Here is a 15,677-nt window from a genome sequence, read left to right on the forward strand (position 1 = left end):
TTTTACACCAGAGTTTTGGGTAAACTAGCAGGAAGTTACAGGATGCAAATGAACACAGATGCTTCTAAAGTGTAACAATTATTAGTTTTATTTTTCAGCAAAATATTCACATAACATATCAGAATGGAATGGTACAGATGAATTCAGACTGGTTTTTAATTAGTTTGCACATAAACATTTTTAAAATTTAAAAATTTTATGGTCAGAGTTTACAGATTTTAGTAGAAATTTTGATTCTTACAAAGCAAGTATTGCTTTACTATTGTCATTATTCCAGTCAATAATATGACTAATAACTTCTCATGTTGAACAAGTGCCTGACATTGACATCTTCAATAAATCAGCCCTTTGCAGATCAATCCAAGAAGAAAATATTATTAAATTGTGTTGCACAAAGTTTCTTCACTTCTTCTGTTAAAAAAACCCAAAAAACCAAAAAAACATCAGTATTGTATTTTACAGAAACCTCCTCAAGAAAAACCCTGGGGATTGTCATGGAGAATTTAATAAAATTCAAACAGAAAAAGCCCTAAGAGTTTCTAATGTAGAAATACACTTAATATTACTCTCTCTTCAGTAGGAGAAAGTCAAGTCTGATATCTCCCACTGTCTGAAAGTGTAAATGATGGGCCTCTTATCAAACGCTGCAACAGCAGCAGACTTGGCTTAACATATAGTTAAGGGAAGTATATTATAAGCCCTTTTTCAGAGAAAGGAGGAATTAGGATCTTCTGTTACAATAAATCAAGCCTGCAAAACTTTTGCTTTGTGTTATTTGGTAGACTGATAAACTTCCTAGGTTTATCAGGCACAGAAACACTCACTGTTTCTCTATGGTAGGTTTGATGCTGAAAGACAGTTACAGAGAGATTGCCAAGTCACACAACTCATTCCTCTTTTTAAAATGTTGCTAGGCTTTGGTCCTGGCAAAGTATGAATTCTTTCCCATTGTCTAAACTAGCACATTGCCTCCTGTTAGAATGGAGAGCACTAGCATTGCTGCAAGATTCAAACAGATTTTTAGAGAAATAGCTCTGTATGTAAAAGCTTATTGCATCTTAATGTTAATTCTCACTCTTAGTCCTAGTAAATCATTCTCAAAACCACGTTAGAAACAAGAGCACGATGGATGAGGATCACTGACAGGACAGCCACAATGTGTAAGTAACCAACCCTGGATCACTGACAAATAGATGTAAATATATTCATCTCTCATCCTTAATACACTTTTTTAATTGCACCTAAACTAAGCTCACAGTGTTGTCCTCTATTATTTGAAGGAGGAGGAATGACAGATTAATAATTAAGAATGCCTGATGAATATTTATGCTGTCCTTTCACAGCTGGTAGTAGGCAGACTAAAACCTTAGGCAAACTCACCTGCTCCAGCAAAGATCAGTCCCTCTCTAGATTTCTCATGAGATGGGTTGTATTACTTCTCTAGGGACACACATTTTAGGAGTAACTGTATTTAAAGGTAATAAGAAACAATCCTTACCATTAACTTCAATCAGATTTACATTTTTTTGATTCAAAATAACATATAGTTCTCGCTGGTCAGACTTTTTCCCAACTACCCAGTAATCACTCATTGCCTTCACAATAATTTCCTCGTCTTCATCAACTCTGAAAGAAGTTTTAAAAAGTAAAGAAGGTAGCAAGTTCATCTTCAACAACTGTATCTGTAATTGTTAGGACAGCTCAATGTCAGAAATTATGGTTGTGCAGTATCAAAGAAAACACCAGTTCTAACTTGGCCATCATTCAGTCCAGGTCGAAGGCTTCAGAAATGGCTGCTTAGGACACGCCCAAATGTGTCAATCAGTAATTTTTTCATTATCCAAACCCTGCAGTGAACACACTGAAGAAAGCACCTCTCCTCCCTTCTGGTAAGGACACACTTCACAGAATGAGGATTGGCTACACAGGGACCAAATACTGAAAGCTGGAGATGGGCTGGTGATACCAAGCTTTCACAGAACTGTTAAACCTGGACCTAAGCTATGCTCAACAGCTGGATATCTTCTATACAGCTGTCACTAACCCAGGACTTCCATAATATGATGAAACACACTTTCTTCATTTATAGAAAAATGGAAACTTTGTCCTTAAGCACAGTGGGAAAACAGCTTGTTGCTAATTAGAGCTAGGGGCATCCCAATCATTCAGCATTGTCATGTTTTTTCTTAACTTTTATAGTGACAGAGGGTCTCTCCCACCTTGCAGCGTGATACCCATTGGCAAGAAGCCACTTATCTTCTCTATCAGCAGGGCTGCAGTAACTGCAAGGTTTGCATTTCATCCATTGTCTCAGCCCTAGAAGCCACCAGCTGTGTCAGGCAGAAGCAGATGTCCCTGTCCTTTACACTGCTGTCCCAGATTAGACAGACTCTCATGCTTCCCATCCCATTTCCTATGACTACTCTGAAGCCTCCAGTAGATGAGATATTCTCTTTGATAGAGGCCCTGGCCCTCTTTTAATTTTTTGTTTAAAAGGACACTAGAAGTTTTATTTTTAAGATGGACTACTTCTAACCAACACAAAATACCAAACATGAACAGCCAGCCATCAACAAAAGGACTGGAAAGGGCCACTCCTTTGCAAAGAAGAAATATCTGCTTGACAGTAGGAGTTACAGACTATTTAATAGTTAAGCATTACCTGGAGAAGTCACTGTTGATGTCACCGAGAATCTTCATGAGGTCAGGGTGAACAGATGCAAGTGATACGCTGGGTGTTTTCCTCATGTGAATGGTACTTTTCTCTGCCAGGTTCATGTGATTGAAATAGATAAACTTAAATTGAGGCTCCTTCTCAGCCCTAGGAAGATTTAAAAAGAAAGATTTGTGAATACCAACATGCTCTATAAGCACAGGCTTCCCAGAGACTGGGTAGCGAGCCAGTGCAAAGCTAACTTACACAGCCTGGACTTATCTTCACATTGAAGAAACTTGTGGGATTGAAATTCATTTTAACACACTTTAAAAAACCCCCAAAAGACAACCAAGCCTGCAAACCAGCCAGTATTTCCCCTTCTGCCACTCAGGCTGCCAGTAAACACACACAGGGGAGTCTGAAGGCCTTGTCCCACTTCAGAGTAGCAATTAATTTGCATTTTTCTAATGAGCTGTTTTTTCCTGGCCCCATTTTGTTCCTGCTGCTCTCCCTTATGCCAGTCCAAGCTGATTTGAATGGATCCTGAGTCTTTAATTTGAGCAATAAGTCATCTTCTATTCATGTTTTTGTTATTTGTTACAACCAAGAGAACAAACTCTTTCTTGATCCAGGCAATTAGATTTCCCCCCACATCATTTGTGTGGGCCAAGCAAGAGACTATTTTCAAACTCCTGCCTTGGCAGTCTTCCTGCATTTCCTCTTTTATGAAGTTAATATTAAAAACCTAGAGCCGTAATTTTTTTGTAGAAGTCACAACACAGTCAGACTGACCAAAACCTGGCTGCAGCAACTGGTACTTGAGGCAATGCATTATTTAGAAGCAGGAGATACTGTGATGACACCACTCACCTTAGCAAACAACCAGATACCCCTGCTCTCTGTCACCCACATGCATTAGTGTCAAGGAACTGTATCATGTTTTCAGGACACCATGGCATTAAAATTTTAAAGAGCTAAAGCTGCCAAAGCCAGTCCCAGATGACATTTAAAAACCCCAAGTTTAATGATTTAGTAGATTGGCAGAATTTCAAGCACATCCTATTCTATCCTGTGCGATTTTGCTGATTTGGGATGGTACCACTGACTGAGTTACTCACACACCTATCTTTGGTTGAATTCCATTTATGTTGCCATATGGGATACTGTTCTTGCATCCCCAACTAATAAATCTATCAAAAAATAAATGCAATTTTATTGCAAGTCAGCTGTAGTTCTAAGTGAAAGATATTTTCCAAAGCATTAGCATCCTTTTTCTTTTGCCTGTTTTTTGCCCCTCAAGTAATTACCTTACCTGAGTCCTGCAAAACAGAAAAATAAAAGACCTTTTTTTCCTCACCTACTATATATGGCAACACTTCAAGAAGCAGTAATTCTGGAAAAGTCCTCAACAGTAAAGCTTCCACTGCAACCAAATAACTTACTCACTAAAATTCCCATTTCAGCCAGGCAATAAACATTTGGTCCTAAATTAGTAACATCTATTGCTACTTCAGGGAGACCCAAATATGCAATAACATGCACTTTATAAACACTTAAGATGCAGAAAAGTAGACAAGCATTGCTTTAAATCCACCATTAATGCTTTCAAAATTTGGGCTTATCTTACCATTATTTAAGCAGTTCATTGAACCTAACTTCTCACCAACTAATGAGAAAAAGAAGTGTGGTACAAACCCTGATATTCTCTTGTTGATGTTGTATTGTTCACATATGTCTGATGCCAACACCGTGAGCTGAGGCCCAACAATGCTGTCCAGTTTTCTGCAAAACTCCAGTGTGGGTGGAATTGAAGCTGGCTCAGGCAGAGAAAAGGGAGAGGTGAGATTCTCTTCCCACAGCTGAAGGTACAGTTTCTGTAGTTGTTTTCTTTAAACATCAGTAAGAGTCCAAGGACAAATTTCTCCCACGACTAAAACCTCAGGAGTGATTTTGAATATGGATAACTGAAGCAATATTTAGTAATTTTATTGTGTAAAACGAGTTAACTCTACCACTGCAACAAAGGTAAAAGACTGATAAAAGCACTCATGAAAAAGAGACTTAAATAACAAATTAATGTGAGTATTTTTCAAGAGTAAAACAAGCTGCATGTCAAAGTATTTTACATATATAAGTCTTGGCAAATAATTGATGCCAATAGGTACTTACCATCAATCATAAAGCAGACAGCTGCACTCATTGCCTGGAACAAAACAAAAGCAAAAAAGCCATTTACAACAGATTATTTTCACTAACTCAAATAAATGACAATACTTCAGAGAGGTCACACACAGGTAAGAAGAGATTTAAAAATCTTTCTTAAAGGTAACACTTCAATAGGGTAACCTTTTGGCAGTCCTACACAACACAGCTTAGCTATGGTTTTAAAATTCAGTTAACTGTTTAATTGTAGGGGAAAGATAAGACTTGGTAAAAATGCACTTTATACAAAGATATCTGCAAGAAATTCCCATTTAATTTAAGAGCAAAATATGTTTTGTTTTATTGATTAATTCCATATAAAGCAAGGCATGAAATCACTTAAAGTAACTGAAGGCTGGTATTTTGTTTTAATAAAAACATAATAATTGTTTGTTTTGTACAGGGTACAGGAGAGGGGAAAGAATTCCAGCTTTAAAGCTTGTTTCTAGAAATGCCAGGTTTCTGTCTCTTACAATGCACCTTTCTATACAATTCCTCAGTACCTCACATCATTGTCACCTTCACTGCGTAGAGATTCCTAATTCTGTGGAGTAACTGCAGAGGAAATTGTAATACCTTATAAACAATTAAGTGAAGCTCTTCATAAGTGTCGTCAGTGTTAACAAATATTTTGGGGAAACGGCATTTTGTTTCTGGATCATTAAGATTTAAAGGTCCAGTAAGAAACCTAGAAAATAATTCAACAGGTCAGATGTGATGAATACTTGTATTTCAGTTTCTTGAATTTAACATATGTTCTCCAAACTTGCAGTTAGGAGTTCTCATGATTAAGGATGTCCAAACCCACAATTATGCAAAATAATGATGCCCACTTGCTTAAGTACAGAATTCCTCACTGACATGCAAAGTACAGAGGAAGAACAAATCCTAGATTAAACCTACACCTTTGTCTGGAGTGCTTGACTGAAAAGAAATGACTGAAACAATTCTCAGATTTGTCATACAGTGCATTAAGAACAATGGGAAGAAAAATAAATATACAGTAATGTTAATGAAGCATTTTCTCTTTTTTCCAAGGGTCAAGTTTTACATTTGCAGCAACTATTGTGCGAGCCTCTGGAATGAACTGTGTGTGGAATATATACTCAAAACACACACACTCCTCCCAAATGTTTTGCCCTTGGGGGTAGAATCAGTAGATGGTGACAGTAAAACAAGACCTACCTTCCATAGTGTTGGAGATTTCCTGGCATTTCAGCACGTATTGGAGAATCTCTTCCCGCTAACTGAGGGGGAAAAGACATACAGGAAAAACCAGCTTAGAGGCAGAGAGAAGAGAGATTTCTCTTTGGTATTTTAGCCTTTAGTACTAGATAAACAGGAAGAAAAGACCAAAAACACCCAACCACCTTGCCCCTCAAAACCCCAGCCCAGCTACCTCAGGCTCCATGTGCCTTGGAAACAGAGATGTCGTGAGATATTTGTACAAAATTCTCATGTCATCTTGCTCCAGTCCACTCCTAGAACATTGTGGGGGAAAAGAAGCAAATTATGTTTGTGCTGCAGTTCAGATCACACATTTTCCTCTAACTAGCTCAGACCAATGCCTTCCTTACTGAATGGTAGTCTGACTCACGTTTTCTCATTTTCATCCAACTCTGTCACTAATTTAAAAGCTTTTCTATTATGGCACTTACTCATAGGATTAGAAATTGAAGACTCATAAAAGAATTACTGAAGTACCTACCAGATAAGCTGGTCATTGTAGAGAAATGCAGTGTACTTGACTATGTTCAGGCTTTCTTCCATCCTATTAATAAATGACTGAATCTTCAAGTAAGTCATTTTATCCAGTGGAAAGAAGCTGATTCCACAAAACACATCCAGCAGATCACAAGACTGTAAGTGCAGTGTCTGCAAGTACTGAGAGAACAAGGACAGCTGGCTTTTAGAATTCAGAAAACTGCCAAAGTGTAGATTTAAATGACAAATTTGAGTCTAATCCCCAACAATCTGGACTAAAATCAAAGAAAAAAACAGTCCTTTCAGCGCTGCTTGTCTGACACACTCGTTCATGGGGGACAGACTTTTTACAAAAGTTTGTAGTGACAAGGATTTTGGACTGAAGAAGGCTCAATTTATGTTAGACACAAGAAAGTAGTTTTTTACAATGAGGGTGCTCACACACTGGCACAGCTTGCCCAGAGAGGTGGTGACTGTCCCATCTCCAGAAACATTCACGGCCAGGTTGGACAAAGCTCTGAGTAATCTGATCTAGCTGAAGATGTCTGCTCATAGCAGGGGGTTGGCCTAGATGACCCTTAAGGGTATCTTCCAACCCAAACCATTCTGTGATTCCATGTGTAAGTGCAAGAATGTGATTCCAGGTGTCACTTTGCTCTTATTTAACCATTATGAAAACAGCTTTTAAGGAAAGTTCAAGATCTTTTGAGAGCATAAGCGAGCAAAGCCTATCTTACTGATATTTAATTTCAGATTCAGTTGTAGAAATAGGAACAGACGATTTCAATGTGTAATGGAATAAATAATTTGCATTATTCACTTTCTTGATAGACTGTAACCTTTAGCAAGAGATTTCAAATGTGCTGTCAAGTGGTCTGTGGAAGATCCTTTATCCAATGGCTCCCTCTACAGTCACTTCACATTACTGAATGCCCACAAGAAATACAGACCAACAGGGTGACAGATCTCTGTCACAGCTTGAAAGTCTCTCTGTTTTAGCAATAAAAATTTATTACTTTCTTTTTTGCAAAGGTCTACTTTTAATTTAGTCTGGACAGCAGCACACACCAGCTCATCGTGGTATTCCTTGTGCCAGTGGTGTTTATTCTGGAGTCTACCACAAGTCTTACAAAAAACAAGCAAGACCCTCCCCAAATCCACAAGCAAAGCCTGCACTTTTGTTTACACTGTCACAGCATTGTGCCATTATAAAAATCTGTTAAGAGAACAAAATTTTAAACAGCATTACACAGTATCTACAGTCCATCATTATCAGAGGTATTATCAATACCACAAAAGTACAAACTGCTGACAGCAGTCCTGTTTCCTTGCTTGCAAACAAGAAAAAAGGGGGCAGGCACTTTTCAAGTGAGATGAAACTTCTCATGTAGGAACTTAAAATTCTGCCAGACCCGACTACTCAGTCAGTTACCTTATGTGAAAAATACATTTTGCCTTTTATCCTTTCACTAAAACATCGGCTGTGAAATGACATTCTGAAGACTACTTCTAATGCATGTAACATTTCCTCAAGTCTTCTTAGGATTGGCTACTAATTCCACATGGTGGGGTGGAGTAGGTAGGAGAACTTTAAAAATTCATCTATTCACTCTTTCACTGTATGAAAGGACTTCAAGCCTGTGCATGCAGATTGTGCAATCTCCACTCCTGGATGTTTTCAGGTCTCAAGCACCCAAAGCACTGGGCAGGAGAGTTTAAATTCAGTGTTACCCTGCTTTGAGTTTGAAGGCTGAACTGGATGACCTCCCCAAATTCCTTCTAACCTCAATGAATCTTCAACAGTCACTCAAACAGGTCTGTACAAGCTGTTATCACAGTAACCAATTCAAACATTAAAGCAGAACTTTGAAAGAAGGAACACAGTTCTGTCAGAAAAAGATCCAACAGTTAAGTTGTTCCATCAAGTCATAACCACACTTGTGGTTCAACTCCACTTAAAGAAGCTACTCTGTCAAAAAACGCAGGAAGTATTTGACAAAATGAGTAACCACATACTTTGTGTTGACTCTACATCTTTTCCACTGCCTGTGTTTTATAGTCACATTGCTGCCACTTTTTTGTGTTTTATTTCCAGTGCAGAATCACAGTATGTGCCTGAAAAATGAGGTCTTACCCGATGGAAGAATTTCTCTAGTCTCTCCTTTAGCACTTTCACACCCCCGTCTTCCATGGCTCTCAGGAATGTGCCATTGAAAAGCTAACAGTTTAAAGAGAAAAAAATCAGTTAATTGAGTAATCATTTACAGTAATTTCTTGTAACTTGGTTATGAATATAGATTACAACACAACTCCCATTCCTTAACATACTTCAAATCAATCCAAATGTATCCCTTCTTTACTGAAAAAAACATTTAGATTTGCAGAGTCCAGGTATATATGGCAGCAGAGGCAAGAATTTAAGTGTCATTGAAGTATCTCATGCTCATGCTCTTGTCTTGCACAAGGCCTTGAGCCTCCAGTGTTAACCCTACCTTGTACATGCTGTAGCACTGCTGGAGGACTGAACTATAAACCTTGTCCTGCAGGAAAGAGAGCAACACATCAGCAGGAGCAGAGACAGAATTACAAGAATTTTGGCTGAGCTACACATAACATGTGTTTTCAAAGAGCCAGCAAAGAACAAATCAGAGAAATCAAGCTCTGAAAAGTTTAATGGCATTGTCAGTCAGCATCTAGAGTTGTCTCTGTATTTATAGAGTATGATTTCAATAAAGGGAGTCCCTTCCCCCATCACATTTAGTACCAAAAGCACCTTCAGAACTCATGCCAAGGATTCCAGTTACAAACACTGCCCTTCCCTGAGGCCAGTGGTCAGTGAAAATGATCCTCTTTCTGATCTCTCTTCATCCAAATCAAAGGCTGAAGAATGTGGGACCCTACAGCAGGTTTTATGGGGCTGAGATCTTAATCCGGATCAAAAAAAGATCATTTTATCTGGCAAAAATAGAGCCCCTAGGACTCCAATCCTTTTCTTAGGACAGAGAGAGGAACAAAAGTAATGCACATTGTAATGAACAGGGGCAGGATAACCAACCAGCTTTTTAATTATTATCCCACCCTGCCAAATACCCTTCCTGTATACAATTGAAGAGACATAATGATTCTGCAGCTTGGACAAGAAATCCCATCATAGTTATGAGCTTTTTTTGGTTTTCCAGATTATTAGTAAATATTACTAACAGTCTTAAGAAAGTAGTGACATGTATACTGGCACCTAATAAAAATACATAGATTTAAGAACTTAATTAAACAAATCCTAAGAATCTTAAGAATCCTAAACAGATCCTAAGAAATATTCACCTACTCCAAGCTAAAAGTGTATATTTCACCAGTGTTTACTGAATGATCTTGAACTGTTCTCTGGATAATTCTCTGTCTTGTGCTCTTCTTTAAACTTTACTGAAAAGTTCTTTGCCCTTTTCCCATTTATGAAGATAGATATAGATACATATAAAATCAATTTGACAGCAGTTCAAGAACAATTAAACTAAGATATTTCTGGATGGGAGTACTCTCAAAAATACAACATAACTCATTACAAAAAAAAAAAGGAAAGTTCATTATTACCAGCAATTCTTCTTCCTGATATTCATAGACTGGCTTTCCATCTTTGTGTTTTTCTATTATGGGATTCCGTACAACCTAGGAAGTGGAACAGGCTGGTATTAGACAATGCAGAATGCATTGAGAACATTGCAGGATGGTGCTTTAGGAATATGCATATCACGTGCATAAGTACCATGACCATCCAGAAGTTTTCTTCTGGTTCATGGAAAAACTGTCTATTCTTCTGTGTATGTAGGGATTTTGCAGGTTTTGTTGGGCTAAAGGTCCTGGAAAGAAAACATATAAGTAGATATAGATATTTATACACACAACAAGAAGACATATAACTGAGATATTTAAAATACAGTGCTTGTGCCAAAACAATCACCCATGCAGACTTCCTACCTTGTGAACTGCACTATAGCTTCACACAGCCCCACATTTCTAATTTTTTCATTCTTTTCTACTTCGTTTGGGTGATAGAAGAGAATCTTCTTTTCTTCCTAAAATTTGAAAAAAGAATCCAAGCAAATGCATTTAAACAAAATCAAAGAATATTGAGTTCATGGTTTGCTTGTTTTTCAATCCCTTAATAACCCAGGCAGAATTTTATTTTGTACCAAAATGGGCTTCTGTAATAACTGATAAAAGGTATATTAAGCACACTTAAGCAGTCAATCATCCCGTGATATGCCAAAGTACTTTGTAAATTGAAGGCTATTGAAATCACAGGCCCCAGTTACTTCTGGGCCTGTTCAAAGCAAGGCGAGCTTCAAAGCCAGCTCAAAGCATGACAAGCTTCAAAGGCAGCTCAGATTGCCCCAGGCCTTGTCCAGTCATGTGTTTAATACCTCCAGAGATGGGAATCCCGCAACTTTCCAGCCCTGCTCTGATGTTGGATCACTTCACCGTGAAGATTTTTTTTCTATCTCATTAGAATTTCCCTCCATCCATCCTCATTTTTTCACTTCAAGAACCAAACTCCATCATCTACCGCCATCCTTCAGGCAGGTGAGACTGCCCTCTGCCCCTTTCCACACTGTCTCTCCTCCAGGCTGCACAAATGCAGCTATCAAAGGCTCCTCTGGTACACACAGACTGCACCCCCTGACTGACTCAGAGGTTCTCCACTAGGCGTTTTCAGTTTGCCAGTATTTTTCCTACTCTGGGAATCCCTGGAAGAACACAGCAGCCACTGTGCTGGACAGAGGGGAAGCATTGGCTTGGCTGGACCTGCCGAGCCACCCTCCCTCCCACAGCCACAAGCGCTCGCTGCTGATTCATGTAGGACCTGTTGTTCACAGACTCCCTGGTCCTGTTTTGCAGAGCTGCTCCCAACCAGTCCACCCCGAGGTGCCACGGTGAGCCGGATTATTCCACCCAACGCACGGGGCATTGCTGAGCTCCACGAGGTTCCTGCCGGCCCAGTCCCCAGCTCGCTGGGGGAACCGAACCGCAGCTCATCCTCCAGCAGAACACCAGCTTCCCCCGTCCGGAGTCACAGGAGCTGAGGGCACGCTCAGCCTCCTCACCTGTCACTGCTAAGTGTGTAGGTACACTGCTGCGTTCAGAAACTGCTAAAGCTGAGCAGGAACCACACAACGCGCTGTTATCTAAAGCTAGATACTGGAGCTTCTTGACTCTCCTTACTAAGGAACACAACGGCGAATAAACGCTAGCAGTAATTTGACTGTAACTAAGTTAAACAGTAACCTTTCTACCATATTGTATCCACGTCGAGAAAGTTATTTTTAGACAAAGTTAAAGCATCAGTAAAACAGTTGCTGACTGTCCTGCCCCCCATCTACAACATATGCCCGACTGCTGACAACTCCTCTGGTTACTGTTTCTTTCCGTGTGAAGCAGTGACAGACCCCCAACGGGGGCGGCAGTCGTCCCCGGCCCCGCGGGTACCCAAATGCCAGGCAGGGATGCGGCGGCCGCGGGCCGGGAAAGCCGCAGCTGCGACCGCCTTTGTCCGGGGCCGCTCCGCAGGGACAGCTCCGAGCCGGCACACGCCGCGGCCCGGCCTCGGGCACGGAGGGACCCCCGCGCCTTCCCCGCATCCCCGGGCGCGACATCCCCCCGGTACCTCTCCCTCTTTGGGCCCCAGCTTGGGGTTGTAGATGAAGAAACTGAGAAGGGTCGGAGCGAGCTGCTTCTCCTGGCCGGCCGTCCCCGCCGCCGCCATCCTGAGCCTCGGGCCGGCAGCCGCCAGACACCATCGGGGATCGGCCCGAGGCCGCCGCGGCACCGGCCCCGCCGCGCTTCCAGCGGCCCCGGCCTGGCCGCGGTTCCGCCTCCGCGCCCCGGAAGCGCAGCAGCGGCCGGGAAGCGCTCCCGGCCCGGGCGCCCCGCAGCGCCCCCAACGGCGGCCGCGGGAACGGCGGGAGAGGGGGCCCCTGCCAGCGCTCCTTCAGCCAGAGGCCGTGCCCGGCTTTCCCTCAGCTGGGACCTGTCTGTGCCCGGCATTCCCTCAGCCAGAGCCTGTGCCCGGCGTTCCTTTAGCCAGAGGCCGTGCCCAGTGTTCCCTCAGCCGGAGCCTGTCTGTGCCCGGCGTTCCCTCAGCCGGAGCCTGTGCCCGGCGGTCCCTCAGCCAGAGGCCGTGCCTAGTGTTCCCTCAGCCAGAGCCTGTGCCCGGCCTTCCCTCAGCCGGGACCTGTCTGTGCCCGGTGTTCCCTCAGCCACAGCCCGTGCCCGGCGTTCCCTCAGCCACAGCCTGTGCCCGGCGTTCCCTCAGCCACAGCCTGTGCCCGGCGTTCCCTCAGCCACAGCCCGTGCCCGGTGTTCCCTCAGCCGGGACCTGTCTGTGCCCGGTGTTCCCTCAGCCACAGCCCGTGCCCGGTGTTCCCTCAGCCCCTGCGCCCCTGCTCGAAACGCGAAACCATGGACGGTTCACTCCCCTCTGACTCGTTCAGAGCTACCTGGCAGCTGCAAAAAGTAGAAGTGCTTTATTTTTAGAGATAGAATCCGAGATTTGAAAGATGAAATCAAGTTTGAGTAAATTGAAGGAATTGGCATGCAGCATCACTTAGTTCAGGTAATCTTTTTGCCATAAATAGATATATTATGTCTATTCTGATTATTTTTCCATTTTCTGTCTGGAAAACAGAATCTGGCACATTTAAGATGGTGGAGTTTAACTAATAAAATAAGCTTTTCTATTACTTTTCAATTCCCCTTATAATAAAATTCAGTGTAAGCTAAACTAGAAGTAAAAATGGCTGCATGGTGAGATGTATCATTTTCCTCCCCACAGGAGTGTGAAATTTAGGAATCTGTATAAACTAAGGTTACGTAATTGCTTAAATAAACACCTGGGTAAGGTATAAAAGATAAAATTGAATATCTTACTCCACCAGTCATTTAGAAGAATGTACCAGTAAACTTTCCTAAAGTTGTGCCGAATTAAATCTGAAACAACACAGTATTTCTTGAGTTTGTAATTTTTTCCCTTCTGTTATTGTTTCAGTTCCTATCATCACTCTTAGTTTATGTTTATTTTCATTGCCAGTAGCATCATCTATGTAGTCTTCCTCAGCCTCAGCAGCTGGTGTATTCCTTAAGAATCCAACCCAGTGCAGTAGGAGCACTGTGTGGAATAGAGATGCTCTAAGACTGCAGCAATTTAATATTTAATGTGTGCACTCAAAAAGTGAACGGTGTAAGCCAGAGAGGGATGACTGCTGTTTCCCCCTGGGCTGCTGGGATCGGCTCCATCCCATCCCTACTTCTTTGTGTCATGGCTGCAAATCCCACTGGAGTCAGCTCCATCCCTTCCCTCCTGCATCATGCCATGGCTCAGCTTGCAGTTTGGATATGCGAGTTCATGGGGATGTGTGCAGGCTCCTGGGTGCAGAGATCACCACCACCTTGGCTGTCACCTTTCCTGCCTGCACAGGTGGCATTTCACCCAAACTGCTCGAGTGAGCAGCTCCTCCTGGACAGGCAGGAGTGACACGACAGGCTGAGCCCCACCGCAGACAGAGCATTTCCAGACAGTCCGGCTCAGAACAGCTGTAGGAAATGCAGGAAAAGCTGCAGAGAGAATCTGCATTCTCGTTTTGTGGTGTTTTCAGAGAGGTCACAGCAGATGGTGACTCCTTCCCCTTGCCAGCAAGGCAGGATGAAGAAAGACCCTGCTGTGCTGAGCTCCCCAGCATTTCCCTGAGCAGGGTCTGAGGAAGGATCAGGCCAAATGTGTCAGGATGAGATATCCACATAGAGTAATTCTTGTTTCCTGCCCTACAGCTCTGAGTTAGAATTCAGCAGTGTGTGCAGAACAGCCCTTTCATTGAGGTCTGTCCATTTGAAGGGTGCAGCACACTTGAGACAATTTCTGGGAACATCCAGTCAGGATTGAATATATCAAACAAAAGGAGCCAAATTCCCCTCCTTGCTTGTGCTTTTCTGCAAGCAGAGGTGAGGTGTTGATCAGAGGTGATCATTTGCTTATACCACTCAGCCAAACAAAGAAATCCTTAAAATTGGTAGCATTGATTACCAAGTTAAATGATTTCTTACCAAAAAAATTAAAAACCAGCAGTGACTGTAGATTTTTGCTTGTGTTGGTTGAAATGTTCAGCTGTGTGTTTGTTCAGGACTTAGCAAGATGGACATCCTGGGCTGTCACTTGGGGTGCCTGTTTGCTGCTGCAGTACAAACACTGCTGCAAGGGAGATATTGTGGAGGTACACAGAGCTGGGCATTGGGTACTCACTGTAAAGGGGGATTGCTGAGGAAGGTGCTTCCATGTCCAGCTTTCCCTAGGAAGGGAATTAATGTATGTGTAGTGATTGCTAACACAAAATTCTGCTCAGTGCAACCTAATTTGTAACTTGACATTGCTTTTGGTGGAAGTATCTGTGAGAATCTACAATGAGCAAGTGATAACAAATTCAATTAAATTATTACATTTCTAATGTGCACGTTAGCAGGGCATGAAGAAACTTCAATTGTGGTTCCAATTTCATCCCATCTTCTTAATTGTATGTGCAGTAACACCACACCTTGACATTTGCAAAGTGGCATCAGATCACCCCGAGTTTGAAATGTGATTCCCAGCCCATGATTATGTAAAATTAAACTGCTGCATAAGTACATTGGGAATTTGCAGGACAACCCCTGCATCAAGGGACAAACAATTAACAACTTTATGAGTGCTTTCCAATTTGTTTTTAAAAATACATAGAAGTAAGAAATAGTACTGTGTAGACATATGTTTTGGTTTGTTGAGCCTATTTCTGGATACTATTTTGAGCGCTTCCATCAGCTGTGTAGTAGCAGACTTCACAAAAAGGTGTACTATAAATCACTCTGGGTGTCAGAGCTGACAGCTTTAAATAAATACAGCTGACAGCTCAAATAGCTGCTCCATTGACAGTATGTGGTCTAAATGTGTTAACAAATGCGTAGACTCAGCAGTTTGGGATTAGTTTAGCAAATAAATTACAAAATAATGCTGTGATCCAGCAAAAAGCACAATGCCTGCGTATCCCTGGTCTGCACGCTTTGTTAACACTGCAACAGGCCTGTGGAGCTGCGTGGG

General features: G+C 41.9%; 1 protein-coding gene across 1 annotated transcript; it reads right to left on the minus strand.

Moving 5' to 3' along the window:
* Positions 1-65: 65 nt before the first annotated feature.
* CCZ1 (CCZ1 homolog, vacuolar protein trafficking and biogenesis associated) lies at positions 66-12,455 on the minus strand. Its single transcript, XM_038151606.1, has 15 exons — positions 12,222-12,455; positions 10,535-10,632; positions 10,323-10,416; positions 10,151-10,225; positions 9,055-9,102; positions 8,697-8,780; positions 6,567-6,742; positions 6,258-6,339; positions 6,044-6,105; positions 5,435-5,546; positions 4,826-4,859; positions 4,352-4,469; positions 2,663-2,821; positions 1,499-1,626; positions 66-411 (listed from the first exon to the last, which is right to left on the minus strand). Exons 1-15 carry the CDS (start codon positions 12,318-12,320, stop codon positions 356-358), a joined length of 1,425 nt encoding a protein of 474 aa, XP_038007534.1. The 5' UTR covers positions 12,321-12,455; the 3' UTR covers positions 66-355.
* Positions 12,456-15,677: the final 3,222 nt, after the last annotated feature.

The sequence above is a fragment of the Motacilla alba genome, chromosome 14 (assembly GCF_015832195.1).
Source record: "Motacilla alba alba isolate MOTALB_02 chromosome 14, Motacilla_alba_V1.0_pri, whole genome shotgun sequence".
Taxonomy (NCBI): domain Eukaryota; kingdom Metazoa; phylum Chordata; class Aves; order Passeriformes; family Motacillidae; genus Motacilla; species Motacilla alba.

What these genes read in the sequence shown, in the direction of transcription:
- CCZ1 (XM_038151606.1), bottom strand. Translation starts at nt 12,320, where the DNA reads ATGGCGGCGGCGGGGACGGCCGGCCAGGAGAAGCAGCTCGCTCCGACC. An exon ending in AAAACTTCTGGATGGTCATG is followed by an intron (nt 10,226 to 10,322) that starts GTACTTATGCAC and finishes TCCACTTCCTAG; the next exon opens with GTTGTACGGAATCCCATAAT. An exon ending in AATCTCCAACACTATGGAAG is followed by an intron (nt 5,547 to 6,043) that starts GTAGGTCTTGTT and finishes ATTATTTTCTAG; the next exon opens with GTTTCTTACTGGACCTTTAA.